This window comes from Mobula hypostoma, chromosome 11 (assembly GCF_963921235.1).
Source record: "Mobula hypostoma chromosome 11, sMobHyp1.1, whole genome shotgun sequence".
NCBI classification, from domain to species: domain Eukaryota; kingdom Metazoa; phylum Chordata; class Chondrichthyes; order Myliobatiformes; family Myliobatidae; genus Mobula; species Mobula hypostoma.
The window spans coordinates 24,755,569-24,768,246 of record NC_086107.1 but is presented as its reverse complement, the minus strand read 5'-3'; the positions used below and the strand labels follow the sequence as shown (position 1 = coordinate 24,768,246).

The window sequence follows — 12,678 nt, the reverse complement described above, 5'->3', positions numbered from 1 at the left end:
GGTGACATAAGCAATATCAACATCCTATGAATGAAATAAAAAGGAGGTATTAAGGGATCACAGGAAGAGGCATCTAAAGTAAATGTGAAAAATGATCCCAAACAGTGATGTTAGTGGTGCAGAGACTCAAGGGAAAATTGCAAACAGTCCTGATCTGTGCAAGCAATAAGAAAATTGGACTACAGTCATATAGTATAGTATCTGTTGAATAAAATGAAAAACAGCGGAAAAAAGGGATCAAATGTATAAATAAATAAATAGTGTAATTGATATGGAAATGAGATGAAATGCCAATAAAGTAATGTACTAAAAATTGGGAAATATGGAAATAATTACAACATAAAAATATGCTCAATTTAGTTTGTGTAAGAAAGTTCTTGATTTTATTCGGAAATAGTAACATCTTGACACAGAGGGCAATGAAACTGACACATGAATGCAAGTGTGGCAAACACCACTGGCCCACTAGGTGAAAAACATTTAATATATTATGGATAGTTACATTTATTCTATATATGATGAACACCAAGGTAACACGTCTGAACGACAGGCGTCCTGTCGCACTCACCTCAATAATAAGCAAATGCTTTGAGAGGCTGGTCAAGGACTACATCTGCAGTATGCTACCACCCACACTGGACCCCCTACAATCGCCTACCGACACAACTGATAGACAGACGACGCAATAGCCATAGCTCTATATACCGTCCTTACACATCTGGAGAAGAAGGATGCTTATGGGAGTATGCTGTTCTTGGACTATAGTTCAGTACTCAACACCATAATTCCCTCCAGGCTTGACAAGAAGCTCAGAGGCCTAGGCCATCACCCTGAAATTCAATTGACATTCATGTAGATTAACTGAGAAAGTACTAATTTCATTTTAAGGTCATATTACAATTATTTTATTCATTAGAAATGAAACACTATTTTACAGAAAAATGTAAGTGAATTTCTCACAGGTTTTGAAAGAAATCAAAGCACATTTAAAAATAAATAAATTTCTATTCTACATTTTCTATAGCACAAGAACACAGTTCAGTCTAAATCATTAACTCTGACAAGATAGTGGCTATGTTTGGTCAAAAATTACAGGTCAGAAAGACTAAACTATGTAACCAGCATCAGTTCAATTGTACTGCCTAGATTTTAAATGTCTTCTGTTGTCTATATTATTTGTTACACCTTTGTTGATGAAGTCTCCTTCAGAAATATATTTCCTTTTGATCAAGTACTCCACTCTGGAATTTTGAGATGATCCTGCAAATATAAGAATGCAAAATTAATGCTGAGAAAAATAAACACCGCACTTTTATCAAACCTGGAAGCATTTAATCCCAAAATTTAAAAAATGCTTCATAATTGAACTCTGATCAAAGGTTAATGATGTGAAGTATTTACGCTCCTCTTTCCACAGGTACTGCTTGATTTGCTATTTCCAGCATTTTCTGTTTCACTTCATTTCATAGCATAGTGGTTAGCACAATGCTTACAGTACAGGCGACCCAGATTCAATTCCTGTCACTCCCTGCAAGGAATTAGTACCTTCTCTCCGTGACCACATGGGTTTTTTCTGGGTACTCCGCTTTCCTCCCACAGTTCAAAGATTTACCCATTGGTAAGTTAATTGGTAACTGTAAATTGTCCTGTGATTAGGCTCGGGTTAAATCGGTGAGTTGCTGCGCGGCATGGCTCAAAGGGCCAGATGGGCCTACTCCATGCTGCATCTCAACAAACAAACAAACAAACAAATACGACTATAATAAAACTTCAATAATACAGCAATCTCAGGGCTTTTGTAGTATGAGACTGGCAGATATCCCAGTCGAGTGAATATTCTTCCCTATTAATACCTCTATGCACATTAAACCATTTAGCTCCTGAGCAATATTAAAAGCACATTTGTAGTGGAATTGGGTACCTAGTGAGTTACTGGGGAATTGCTTAAACTATCAGGATTTCTCAATAGTCAGGAAGTGTATTATTAGAGTTATACACTATTTTTAATGCCAGCACACAAACATATGCTTGTAAATTTATCACCCATCATTAGTACTTAATTTTTTTTAAGGGATGACAGAATGGTCTATCTGTCTTTGAAATTCATACTTTTGACTTCAATGGAACTGAATTTTGGAGCTGGAGTGCAATGCTCTTCACTATTAAAAGGCAAATTGATTGCCACTGATCGCGAATGAAATTTCGGATAATATTAAAGAAGATTTTTAGCAGATATTTTTTGAGATTAAAGTTTGCACCATATTAGTAGGCTTGACCATAAAGTTGCCACAGCTGAGTAACCTTCCATCAAAATTTTTTGGTGTCAAGTTAAAATGATAATTCTGTACTCTCAACTACATGCTGCTTGCATTTAGAGCAATTCCAGTATTTTCTACTTTGTTTGAGATTTCCAGAAGTTACAATATTCTTCTTCTAAATCTATTCTTTCATTTGAATCGATGTTTAGTCACTGCTTCAGAGAGGCTGAGTCACAATGTTGGTTCTACATCCTACAGTGATGGTCTGAAGCAAACATGCTCTGATCCCAAAAAATCTTGTTGAAAGCAGAATAAATATAAATAATACCCTATTGATATCTATGAATAGACTCGGTCCTAAAGTATGGTTTGGGGGTGCTGAAGTACAAAACTAGGAAATGGCTAGATTCCTGTTGGTTTCAAGCTGAGTACCAAATGGGTTAGGGGCAGGGAAGGGTCTGATAATCTTGTTAAAAATACTGGCTGTTTGATTGTAACTCCCACTATCTACTCTGTGGACCCCACAAACTCACTAACAGCCCTTGAATGAAATAGCAAGAAAGCAGTTTGATAAGTGTGAAACAAAACAACACAGGAAATAAACATCTCATTTTAAATCCAACACCAAAGCCTCTTGTTTTTCACTTGCTACATAAAATACAAATAGCTTTTTATTAGATCTAAATGAAGAAATGTTGTTTCTATTATTCGTAGAATCCAGTTGTAGTGACGCTGATCAAACTATGTACAAGTCTTAAAGTTAATGCAGAGGCATACATTTTTCCATGAGAAAATTACATTAGTTAACCTATCTAACTTGATCTTGAAATGCTATTTCAAATCAGCCATAAAGAGTTATAAAAAAAAAATCTGCATTATTGCTTACCTGGCCGTACTACCTGTGTGGTTTTATTACCCACAGCAGGAGGCACATCTTGGCGCATTCGTTTCGTTGCCAGAAGCCCAACATTTCCATTTCTTTGGCCCATGAAACTGCATCAGAAGAGAATGATAATATAAATCTTTCAATGATCCATCTATACATTTCTAAATAAAAAAACCTGATAAAATGAACAAATAGACATCTACAGGTAATATTTAATTTGAAAATTGAAATCTTGACCTAAAGTTCTCAACATACCATGCAGATTTCCTTTTCCTTCTTGCAGCAGAGGTTAAGGACATATAAGAAGGCTTCCTCTGTGTTTCATTTGTCGATAACAATGATGGTAGACCCAACCTGCAGTAACAATAACACATGATGTACTTAACAGAAACTGGTAAACAGAAACAGAGTTTTCATATAACTTTAAACAAAACATGCACTTACTTTCAAGGATTAAATTATAATTTGTTACTTTTATGAAATTAGTTCATAAATAAAATAACTAAACTCCCAAATTTATATTAACAAGGAATAGTCTTTTACACAATCATACTTCTGGTTGAAGTTGTCTGGTCCTGCACACTAAGGACTTGACTGGCGCTTCACCATAGAGAATCTAGACCACTGAAATTGCTCCAGATCCCTTTCATCTGAGCAGAAACCATATTCTTTTTACGTACAGACTTACTGGGTCATGCAAGCACTCCTTAAAACTATCGTAATCTGAAATGTCTCCAAGTAAAAAACAACATCAGCAAATGCTGCACTAGTAGGTTAAATAGCTACAGGTTATCATTGATCTTAGTTAATTTTAGACCATTGTTGGAACTAATTACTATTAGAATCCATAAACATAGACTGAACCACAAATTCAAAGCATGTCAGACCATGGGCATTATTTCTTGTTAATATAAATTTGGGAGTTTGGTTATTTTATTCGTGGACTAATTTCACAGAATGTCAGACTGGAGTTTCAACCTACACAAACTTGTTTCCTGAAGAAGCTACATCTAAGAGATCAATAAAACATTTCAAAATCAGTTTGTGCTTCTACTATCAAATGTTGACTGCAGATGAAATTTGGACAGTATGTCTGCTCATATTCACAAGCACCAAAATTAATAGATCTCTATTTGTTCATTTCAGCTTTATTTATATTAAATTCAGGTGCTTGCAATTTGGTTTTCCAGTGAAAAGAAAAACATAGACGAGAGGAAATTTCAACCTAAACAAGGAAATGATGTCTACCTCAGCTGGTGCAGATTTAATGTTTCAATAGTTAAGTAAATACCAAAAATTCTCAGAAATCTCCAAAATCATATTGAATATGCAAAAATGTCAATGCCATGCAAAATGCCAGACACCCCTTGATATGTTTTAATGTTAATTGAATTATCCTTTGCAATCTTGGTACTTCCTACAACCCAGGATGGCACATCTTTCCATTACAGAGGGATATGCGCTAATTTTAGGATGAAAATAATTTTGCGATCAGCAATATGAAATATTAAAAAAGGATAATCAATTACAACTACACATACAAAATGCTGGAGGAACTCAGCAGGTCAAGAAGAATCTGTGGAAAGGAGTAAAACAGTTGACGTTTCAGGCCAAGACCCTTCTTCAAGATGGGAAAGGAAGGGGGAAGACCCGAAAGTAAGAAGGTGAGGGAGATGAGGCGAAGTGATAAGAAGCCAGAGTGGGGAACAGCATAAGAGAGAAGGGGGAGGCAACAAAACAATTACCTGAAGGAGAAAAGAATGCAATGCCATCATCGGGAGCACCAGATACAATCGACAACCCCAACCAATTTGTGAGTGAAGAGTTGTCTCACCAGGATGGACTGTTATGGGCCCTGAATGGAGCTACAGGAGGAGGTGAATGGGCATGTATAGCAGTTCTGTCACTTACAGGGATATGTGCCAGGAAGGAGATTAAAGGGGTGGGACAAATGGACAAGGGGGTCATGAAGGGAACAATCCCTGTAGAAAGAGGTGAGAGGTGTAAGGTAATGATGTGTTTGCTGGTAGGATCCCTTCGAAAATGGTGGATGTTGCGGAGAATGAAGTGTTAGATGCAGAGGCTCACGGGGTGGGGTCAATTAGCCTTATTATCCAGAAGACACTTGCAAATTGATTTGCTAATGGACAAAAGTTTTCCCTTTTTCAAAAATAAAGGTGCACTATAATAAGCCCCACAAATCACACCCAGCCAATCAAATGGCTTTGGACCCTTGGCCACAGAACTATTGCGTTAGATTTTTTTCTCTACCACTTGCCATTATGATGAAAGGATGAGAGAAGTAGAAAGTGAGAGGGAGAGAAAATGAGATGTATAGAAACAGAGGGGGAGAGTTATGACAAAGACTTGGTTTCTCTGGGACATACAGTCTTCATCATACACCTTGACTTAGATTCTATGATTTGGTGCTGGGGCTCCATTAACTATATGTTCTCTGTCTATTGATTTGGAGCAGAATAAGGAATGGGGCAATTGGCCTGAACCAGGAGGGATAGAAATCAGTTTCACTTTGGGTTTACATTTATGATGGCAGCAAATCAAAGTATAAGTATTGCAACACTTGAATTGGATTCTTTTTCATTTCTTCCTGTCTCAAATGGACAATTAGTACAGAGGGAAAATGAGCATTAGCCAACCTAGATTGGACCAGGATACATTTACTTCACCCCTCTAACCTTAATCCAAAACATAATAATATTCTTAGTCTCTGACTAACCAAGCTATCTGCCAATGTCATTAACAGTGAAGCAAAAAAAAACGATACACAGTACGTACAAATTGAATCCGTGGATTGTGAGATTAAAAGAAGTTATACAAGTAGGAACAAGCTCCGAGAAGTAAATGAAAGCCGTAAAGTCTAAATACTATATATTATTAGAAATGATTAAGGTTAAATACTTTCCTTTAGATCATTCAAATGAAGGAAAGTTGTATATGAAGGGCTTGAAGCATTGTTGAGGACCCCTACTACCCACCCCACAATCTTGTTGACCCACTACCGTCAGGTAGGAGCTACCGGAGCATCAGGACAAGTACTGCCAGATTGGGTAACAGCCTCTTGCCACAAATTGTGAGACTAATGACTACCCTGCCACCAATGAGGTCTCATCACCTGGATAGAGAGCTGTTTACAGTTTACCTGTGCTGCACATTACATGCACTTTGAATTATATTTTATTAGCTTACTTGTATTAATATTTTGTTTTATGTGCTGTGTGAGGTGTATGTTTTGTAGGTGCAAAGAGGCCTGGAGGTACATTGTTTCATTTGGTTGTATATATGTACAGTCAGATGACAATAAACTTGATCTTGAAATCCTGAAGTAGAGCCTTTGTCATTAACCATTGAGACAGATCAGTATGCACTATTAATTCGTTATCGTTCAGCAATACGATCAAAACTGCAATTACTTCATTTTAAACATGTGTCCAATTGTAAATTTAAAAAGCATCACTTCCATTTAAAATAGCTTAGCACATTTCAAATGTACATACTGATATTATGATGCTACTTTTTCAAAATTTAACCTTGATTTTTACTGTATTGTTGTACTCCGCTTCACTCTGGGAATATGCAATACAAGAATCAAAATGTAAACAAGGCTGTAAAACACACCTTTGCAGAAAGGTTTTTTGATGTGTGGATTGCTTGTGTGGCACACTGTAATCGGTGAGAGCATCGTTACAGTTGGTTTCACTTGCAAATGGATGCTCAGTTCTTGTACCCAAGCTGCTTTCTCCCAACTCATATGTAATATTTGCTGGATTCTCACTCATTCCAGAGATGGCATTTTCCATGCCACTCAATTTCTTCAATTTGCTTTCCATTTCTTCACCGAGACAATCTGCTTTTTGGTTTTGTAAGTCCGTGGTAAGCAGCAGACCAGAAACTCGTTCAATCTGTGAGCTGCAGTTCTCTGGTGTATAGATTATGGGAACAAACTCTTCTTTGAAGAGGAGATCATTCTGCTGAGCTAAGCCAGGGTGTGGTGTGGCATGATTATCCGAATTGCTGCATGTTAACGATTGTTCCAGTCTTCGTCTGGAGGATTTGCAGGGAAATCCACTGCCTTCTGTTTGAATTAATGATAGATTCTCCTTTGATTCTATGGCAAAGCAAGTGTCAAAAATGAATTAATCAAGTATTATTAAATATTAGACAAGATTAAGAATAAATTCCACATATCACTGCACTAATTTACCATAATAAAAATACTTATTTTAAATGTTGAAGGCAGAAACAACATATAGTTTATTATTAGGTACAGGGTATTTCAAATATAACAGGCCCGAAAATCTACTGTGTTGTAATTACAGGGATCGCCACACTGACCATGCCGCAGCATGCAGGTTCATTAATATTTTACTATTAACATATTGGTGGTGACTATCTATGCTACTATGGGCATTTTGCTTAAAGAAATCCACTCTAAGGGGATGAGTGAAATTTTCACATTAAGGTCTTGTGGCATTGCTGTGTTCTGTCTAGTTTCAAGTTAGCCAGGATGCAACATATAAATAAAAGGTATATATAAATTACGAGTCCGCAAGTACATTCAAATCATGTTTATCAACACTGTAACACCTCAGAAGAAGAAACTGCCCAACCCACTCACTGTTTTTAGTGAATTTTTAGGGATGTAGTCTCTCACTACTACTCACATTGGAATCAACATGCACTTAGTGGCTATTTTATTAGGAAGCCGGTGTGGTCTTCTGCACACTACTCTTGTAATGCGTGGTTATTTGAGTTACTGTCATCTTCCTGTCAGCTTGAACCAGTCTGGCAATTTTCCTCTGACCTCCCTCATAACAAGACATTCTCGCCTATAGAACTGCCGAGCACTGGACTTTTTTTTCTTTGTTTTCACACCATTCTCTGTAAACTCTAGACTGCTGTATATGAAAATCCCAGAAGATCAGAGTTTTTGAGATACTCAAACCACCCTGTCTGGCACCAACAATCATGGTCACAGTCATTGAGCACATTTCCCATTTTGATGTTTAGTCTGAACAACAACTGAACTTTTTAAACCATGTCTGCATGCTTTTATGCATTGAGTTGCTGCCACATGATTGGCTGATTAGATTGCATTTATGAGCAGGTATACAGGTTTACCTAATAAGGTAGCTCCTGAGCACACCTCCGTTTCTTCAGTATACTGAGCTCCATTCATAGAAAAATGCTCCAATTTAAAGCCAAATTTAGATAGATTTAAGTAGCCTTGCTTGTATATGATATTGTTCCACAGTATGCTTCAGAAATAAATGCTGTTTGCCTATATAGATCATGTGCAGAAGACATTTTTGCCCAGAGTTAAGTAGTAATAAAAATAGTTACTATTTAAATTCCAACTCAGAGCAAGATGTTGTGGTCTTTACCATCAATCTTAGCAATTAACAATAGCAAAAATGGCTAGAGTACTGAAAATGGCTTCAAATTCTGGATGCGGAGAGAGATTTAATCTAGTTTCTAAGGTGCAATTGGTATCAGTAAATTCAGACTGGAAGAAAGCTCAGATAGCATTCACAGAATGGTAGTATTCCCCACAACTTCCATCCCACCCACTGAAAATACTCTGCATGACAAATGCATTCAAGAAAAGGAGATACCTTGTGACCTTCAGCCGCATAATCAATGTTGAGGCCTTAAAATCAGTTATGTCTTTGAATGTCATTGACCACAAGTTGAACTAGACCATACATGTCAATTTAATATTGAACCACAAACTAAGAGATTTTGAGGGTGGGTAGAGCAGGAGAGCTACTAGGACTTGATGTTTCAATCCCCATGGTAAGTCGGCACTCTCGATGTTGGCAGTGGGCTTGGACTGGTGACAAGGAGGCAGGGTAGGTACGTCATCGGGGTCATCAGGTGGGCACCCTCCTTCTTTGACGTTTCGTTGATTAGCCCACGATATCTCCAGAGGGCTCAACGGTGCTACCTGGCGTCCCAGATACACCCCCCTCAGTTCCATACCCTCCCGTCTTCCTCTTGCAGCCCAGTTGTTGTCTTTCCTTTTAATCCAAATCAAATTGCTGCTTTCTTCTGCTGCGTTTGACAAGGACTTGATTGCTTGTTGGAGGGAGTGACCCCTCACTCCCATCTTCCTCAGTAGACTGGTCGTAGATGTAGCAACAAATCCCCTGCATCCCACTTCTACAGGGAAAATCTCGGTCTTCCAGCCATTCTGGGTAGCTTCAGTTGCCAGTTCAGAGTACTTGGTCTTTTTTCTCTCATAGGCTTCTTCGACACCATCTTCCCATGGTACTGTCAATTCCACAACATATGCCAGCTTGGCTGTTGTGGACCACAGGACCATGTCTGGCCAGAGTGTTGTAGCCACAATATCTGGGGGAAACACAAGCTTTGTTTCCAAGTCCACGTCCATTTTCCAATCCTGAGTAACCTGCAGAATGCTTACATCTTTTGATGTTATATGGTGTTCTGGAGGTTGACCTGCTGGTACAAATCGTGTGATGTGGACATTTTCTGCTGATCTTTGTGGGGGAGCATCTGTGGTGATTTGCCTCTGTTCCAAGATTGATGCCAGCTGTCAGAGAACTTGGTTATACTGCCAAGTGTACCGCCCCTGGGTGAGGCTCGTGGTGCATCCTGCTAAAATGTGCCTTAGTGATCCAGGTGCTTGACAAAGAGAGCAAGCGGGGTCTTCTCCCCACCACTGGTTCAGGTTCTGGGGTGTGGGTAGAAGGTCATAAGTGGCTCTGGTGACAAAACATAGCCGAAATCCCTCCATCTCCCAGATGTCACGCCAGCTAAGTTTCCTCTTTTCCAGGCTCTCCCAATTAGTCCAGTGGCCCTGCTTGGTCATTGAGACGGTCCTGGCATGTCGCTCTGCCTCCTCCTGTCTTCTCAACTCCTCCACCACGAGTCGTCTCTTCTGCACTGACTTTGCCTTGTGCCATTGAGGAGCCTTTGGGACGAGCCCGAGCCCGGCTCTCCCATGTTGGACTTGGCTAACCACATCCCTGAAGCGAAGAGCAGACTTAGCACTCTGAATGGCTTCAGATGGGGTCCACTTCCTCCCTGTTGCCACACGGGGGGCCGGAAACTTATCTTAAATGGAATATCACCTGATCATTTTACATTAGATTCTTTTAACTTTGATAATATCAAAAGCCCAATTTAAAACAATCAAAATATCATTATAACACTGGAAACCCCTAGCATATATCAGATTACTTCTACCTCAATACAGCATGTCCTTTGATCAAATGTTAGTGTGGCAGAGTAAATTGGCTGAGAAACTGTAAAATTAATTTACAATACTCCCTGGATTTGTCTGCACTCAGTACTCCATATTTACTTGATAACACTTTCAAGTGATTTCTCTGATTTATCACTAGTGGCCATAAATTTTATCAAACCATAACGTAAAAGTGAAATGCAAGGCATCAATGTTCAGCATGTGCATGTCACAGGTGATACAGTAGTTTTTATTAAAAAGATGAATGAGATTAGAGTATTTAAAAATATAATGGAATTTTGGTAAGGATCTTTATTTAAACTTTGAAGAAAAATACTCCAATTTTAAGCTTCATGTTTCAGAGGTATTTCCATAAATATGTGGAAATATTAAAGAAGAAAAGCATGCATTTCAGTTAATAACGAGTACAATTTATCGATTATTTTCATCTGCTGCTCATAAATAAGATATGCTCATTTAATGAAATAAATTAAAATTTCCATTATGTTTAGTGTATAAACGTGATTCGCTAATCCACTCACATGCCAACATCAGTTTTTGGACTGATGCAGTGTAGCCTAAAGTAAGCTTGATCAATGAATCTTGTGATCAACAACGAATTCAACAATTTCAGATTACCAACTTTCTAGTTTGTATTAGGATTGATCAGGTCTGATGTAATGCACTGGGTAACACGGGCTGAAACATCAACTGTACTTTTTTTCTATAGATGCTGCCTGGCCTGCTGAGTTCCTCCAGCATTTTGTGTGTGTTGCTTGGATTTCCAGCATCTGCATATTTTCTCTAGCTTGAAAATGCATTAGGTGCTTGGTGAGTTGGGTAACATATGTGAAAGGGACTGTAGAGTTGAATCTGCAGGTCAATGGCATTTCATTTTAGATGTAGGACTGATGAGAGTTGCTGACTTTAAGCACTGGCTGACTGAATCAAAGGTGGCGACGAATCAACATATAGAATCTGAATCAGGTATAATATCACCGGCATATGTCATGAAATTTGTTAGGAAAATCTGTCTGAGTGGCATGACAACCTCTCACTCAATGTCAGCAAGACCAAGGAGCTGATTATTGACTTCAGGAGGAGGAAATCAGAAGTCCATTAACCAGTCCTCCTTGGAGGATCAGAGGTGGAGATGGTCAGCAACTTTGAGAGGGCCCGTCCTGGGCCCAGAATGCAGGTACAACTGCAAAGAAAGTACAGCAGCACCTCTACTTCCTTAGAAGTTTAAGAAGATGGTAGAGGTGGAAAATATATTGACTGGCTGTCTCACAATCTGCTATGTAAACACAAATGCCCTTGAATGGAAAATCCTACAAAAAGTAATGGATACAGCTCAGTCCACACATAGGCAAAGCCCTCCCCACCTTTGAGCTCATCTACACGGATCACTGTCACAGGAAAACAGCATTCATCATCAACAGCCTCCACCACCCAGGCCATGCTCTCTTCTCGCTACTGCCCAGGAAGGTGGTACAGGAATCTGAGGACCCACACCACCAGGCTCAGGAAAAGTTATTATCCCTCACCCATCAGGCTCTTGAACCACTGGGGGTAACCACTCACCCCATCACCGAACTGCTCCCACAACCTATTGTCTCACTTTCAATGACTTGTCATCTCATGTTCTCTGCATTTATTGCTTATTTATTATATATATTTTTTGTACTTTCACAGTTAGTTGTCTTTTGCACATTGGTTGTCTGTCCTACTGTGTGTGGTCTTTCATTGATTCTATTATATTTCTTGGATTTATTGTATATTCCCACAAGAAAACAAATCTCAGGGTTGCATATGGTGACATGTATGTACTTAAATAATAAATTTACTTTGGACTTTGATTCTCCAAGATGTCTGACCGACCAAGTATTCCATGTACTTTCTTTTAGATAAATAGATAGATATTTTATTGATCCCAAAGGAAATTAGTGTCACAGTAGCATTACAAATGTACAATTTTATATTTTTATACAATATAAAACTATTAGAAGAGAAGTAAGAAAGATTAAAAGTTACCTCAAACCATCTAACAGGAGAGGGTTAACTCATTATACAGCCTAATGGCCAAGGGTAAAAATGACCTCATATAGTGCTCTTTATACAGCACAGTTGTCTCAGTCTATTACTAAAAGTGCTCCTCTGTTCAGCCAGGGTGGCATGCAGAGGGTGAGAAACATTGTCCAGAATTGCCAGGATTTTCTGTCGGGTCCTTCGTTCTACCACAGCATCCAGTGTGCCTAGCTTGACTCCTATAACAGACCTAGGCCTTTCTAATCAGTATATTGAAC

At 38.6% G+C, this 12,678-nt stretch overlaps 1 protein-coding gene across 4 annotated transcripts in view; it reads right to left on the bottom strand.

Annotated features, from left to right (window-relative positions):
• Positions 1-416: 416 nt before the first annotated feature.
• Positions 417-12,678, bottom strand: part of kif18a (kinesin family member 18A) — a 118,923-nt gene continuing 106,661 nt past the window's right edge. For all 4 annotated transcript variants that reach the window (XM_063061759.1, XM_063061762.1, XM_063061760.1 and 1 more), the window contains 4 exons: positions 6,781-7,270; positions 3,400-3,498; positions 3,145-3,251; positions 417-1,260 (listed from right to left, as the gene is read on the bottom strand). In XM_063061759.1, the coding sequence (XP_062917829.1) occupies positions 1,130-1,260; positions 3,145-3,251; positions 3,400-3,498; positions 6,781-7,270 (827 nt within the window). In that variant the 3' untranslated portion in view covers positions 417-1,129. The remainder of the gene's footprint in view (positions 1,261-3,144; positions 3,252-3,399; positions 3,499-6,780; positions 7,271-12,678) is intronic.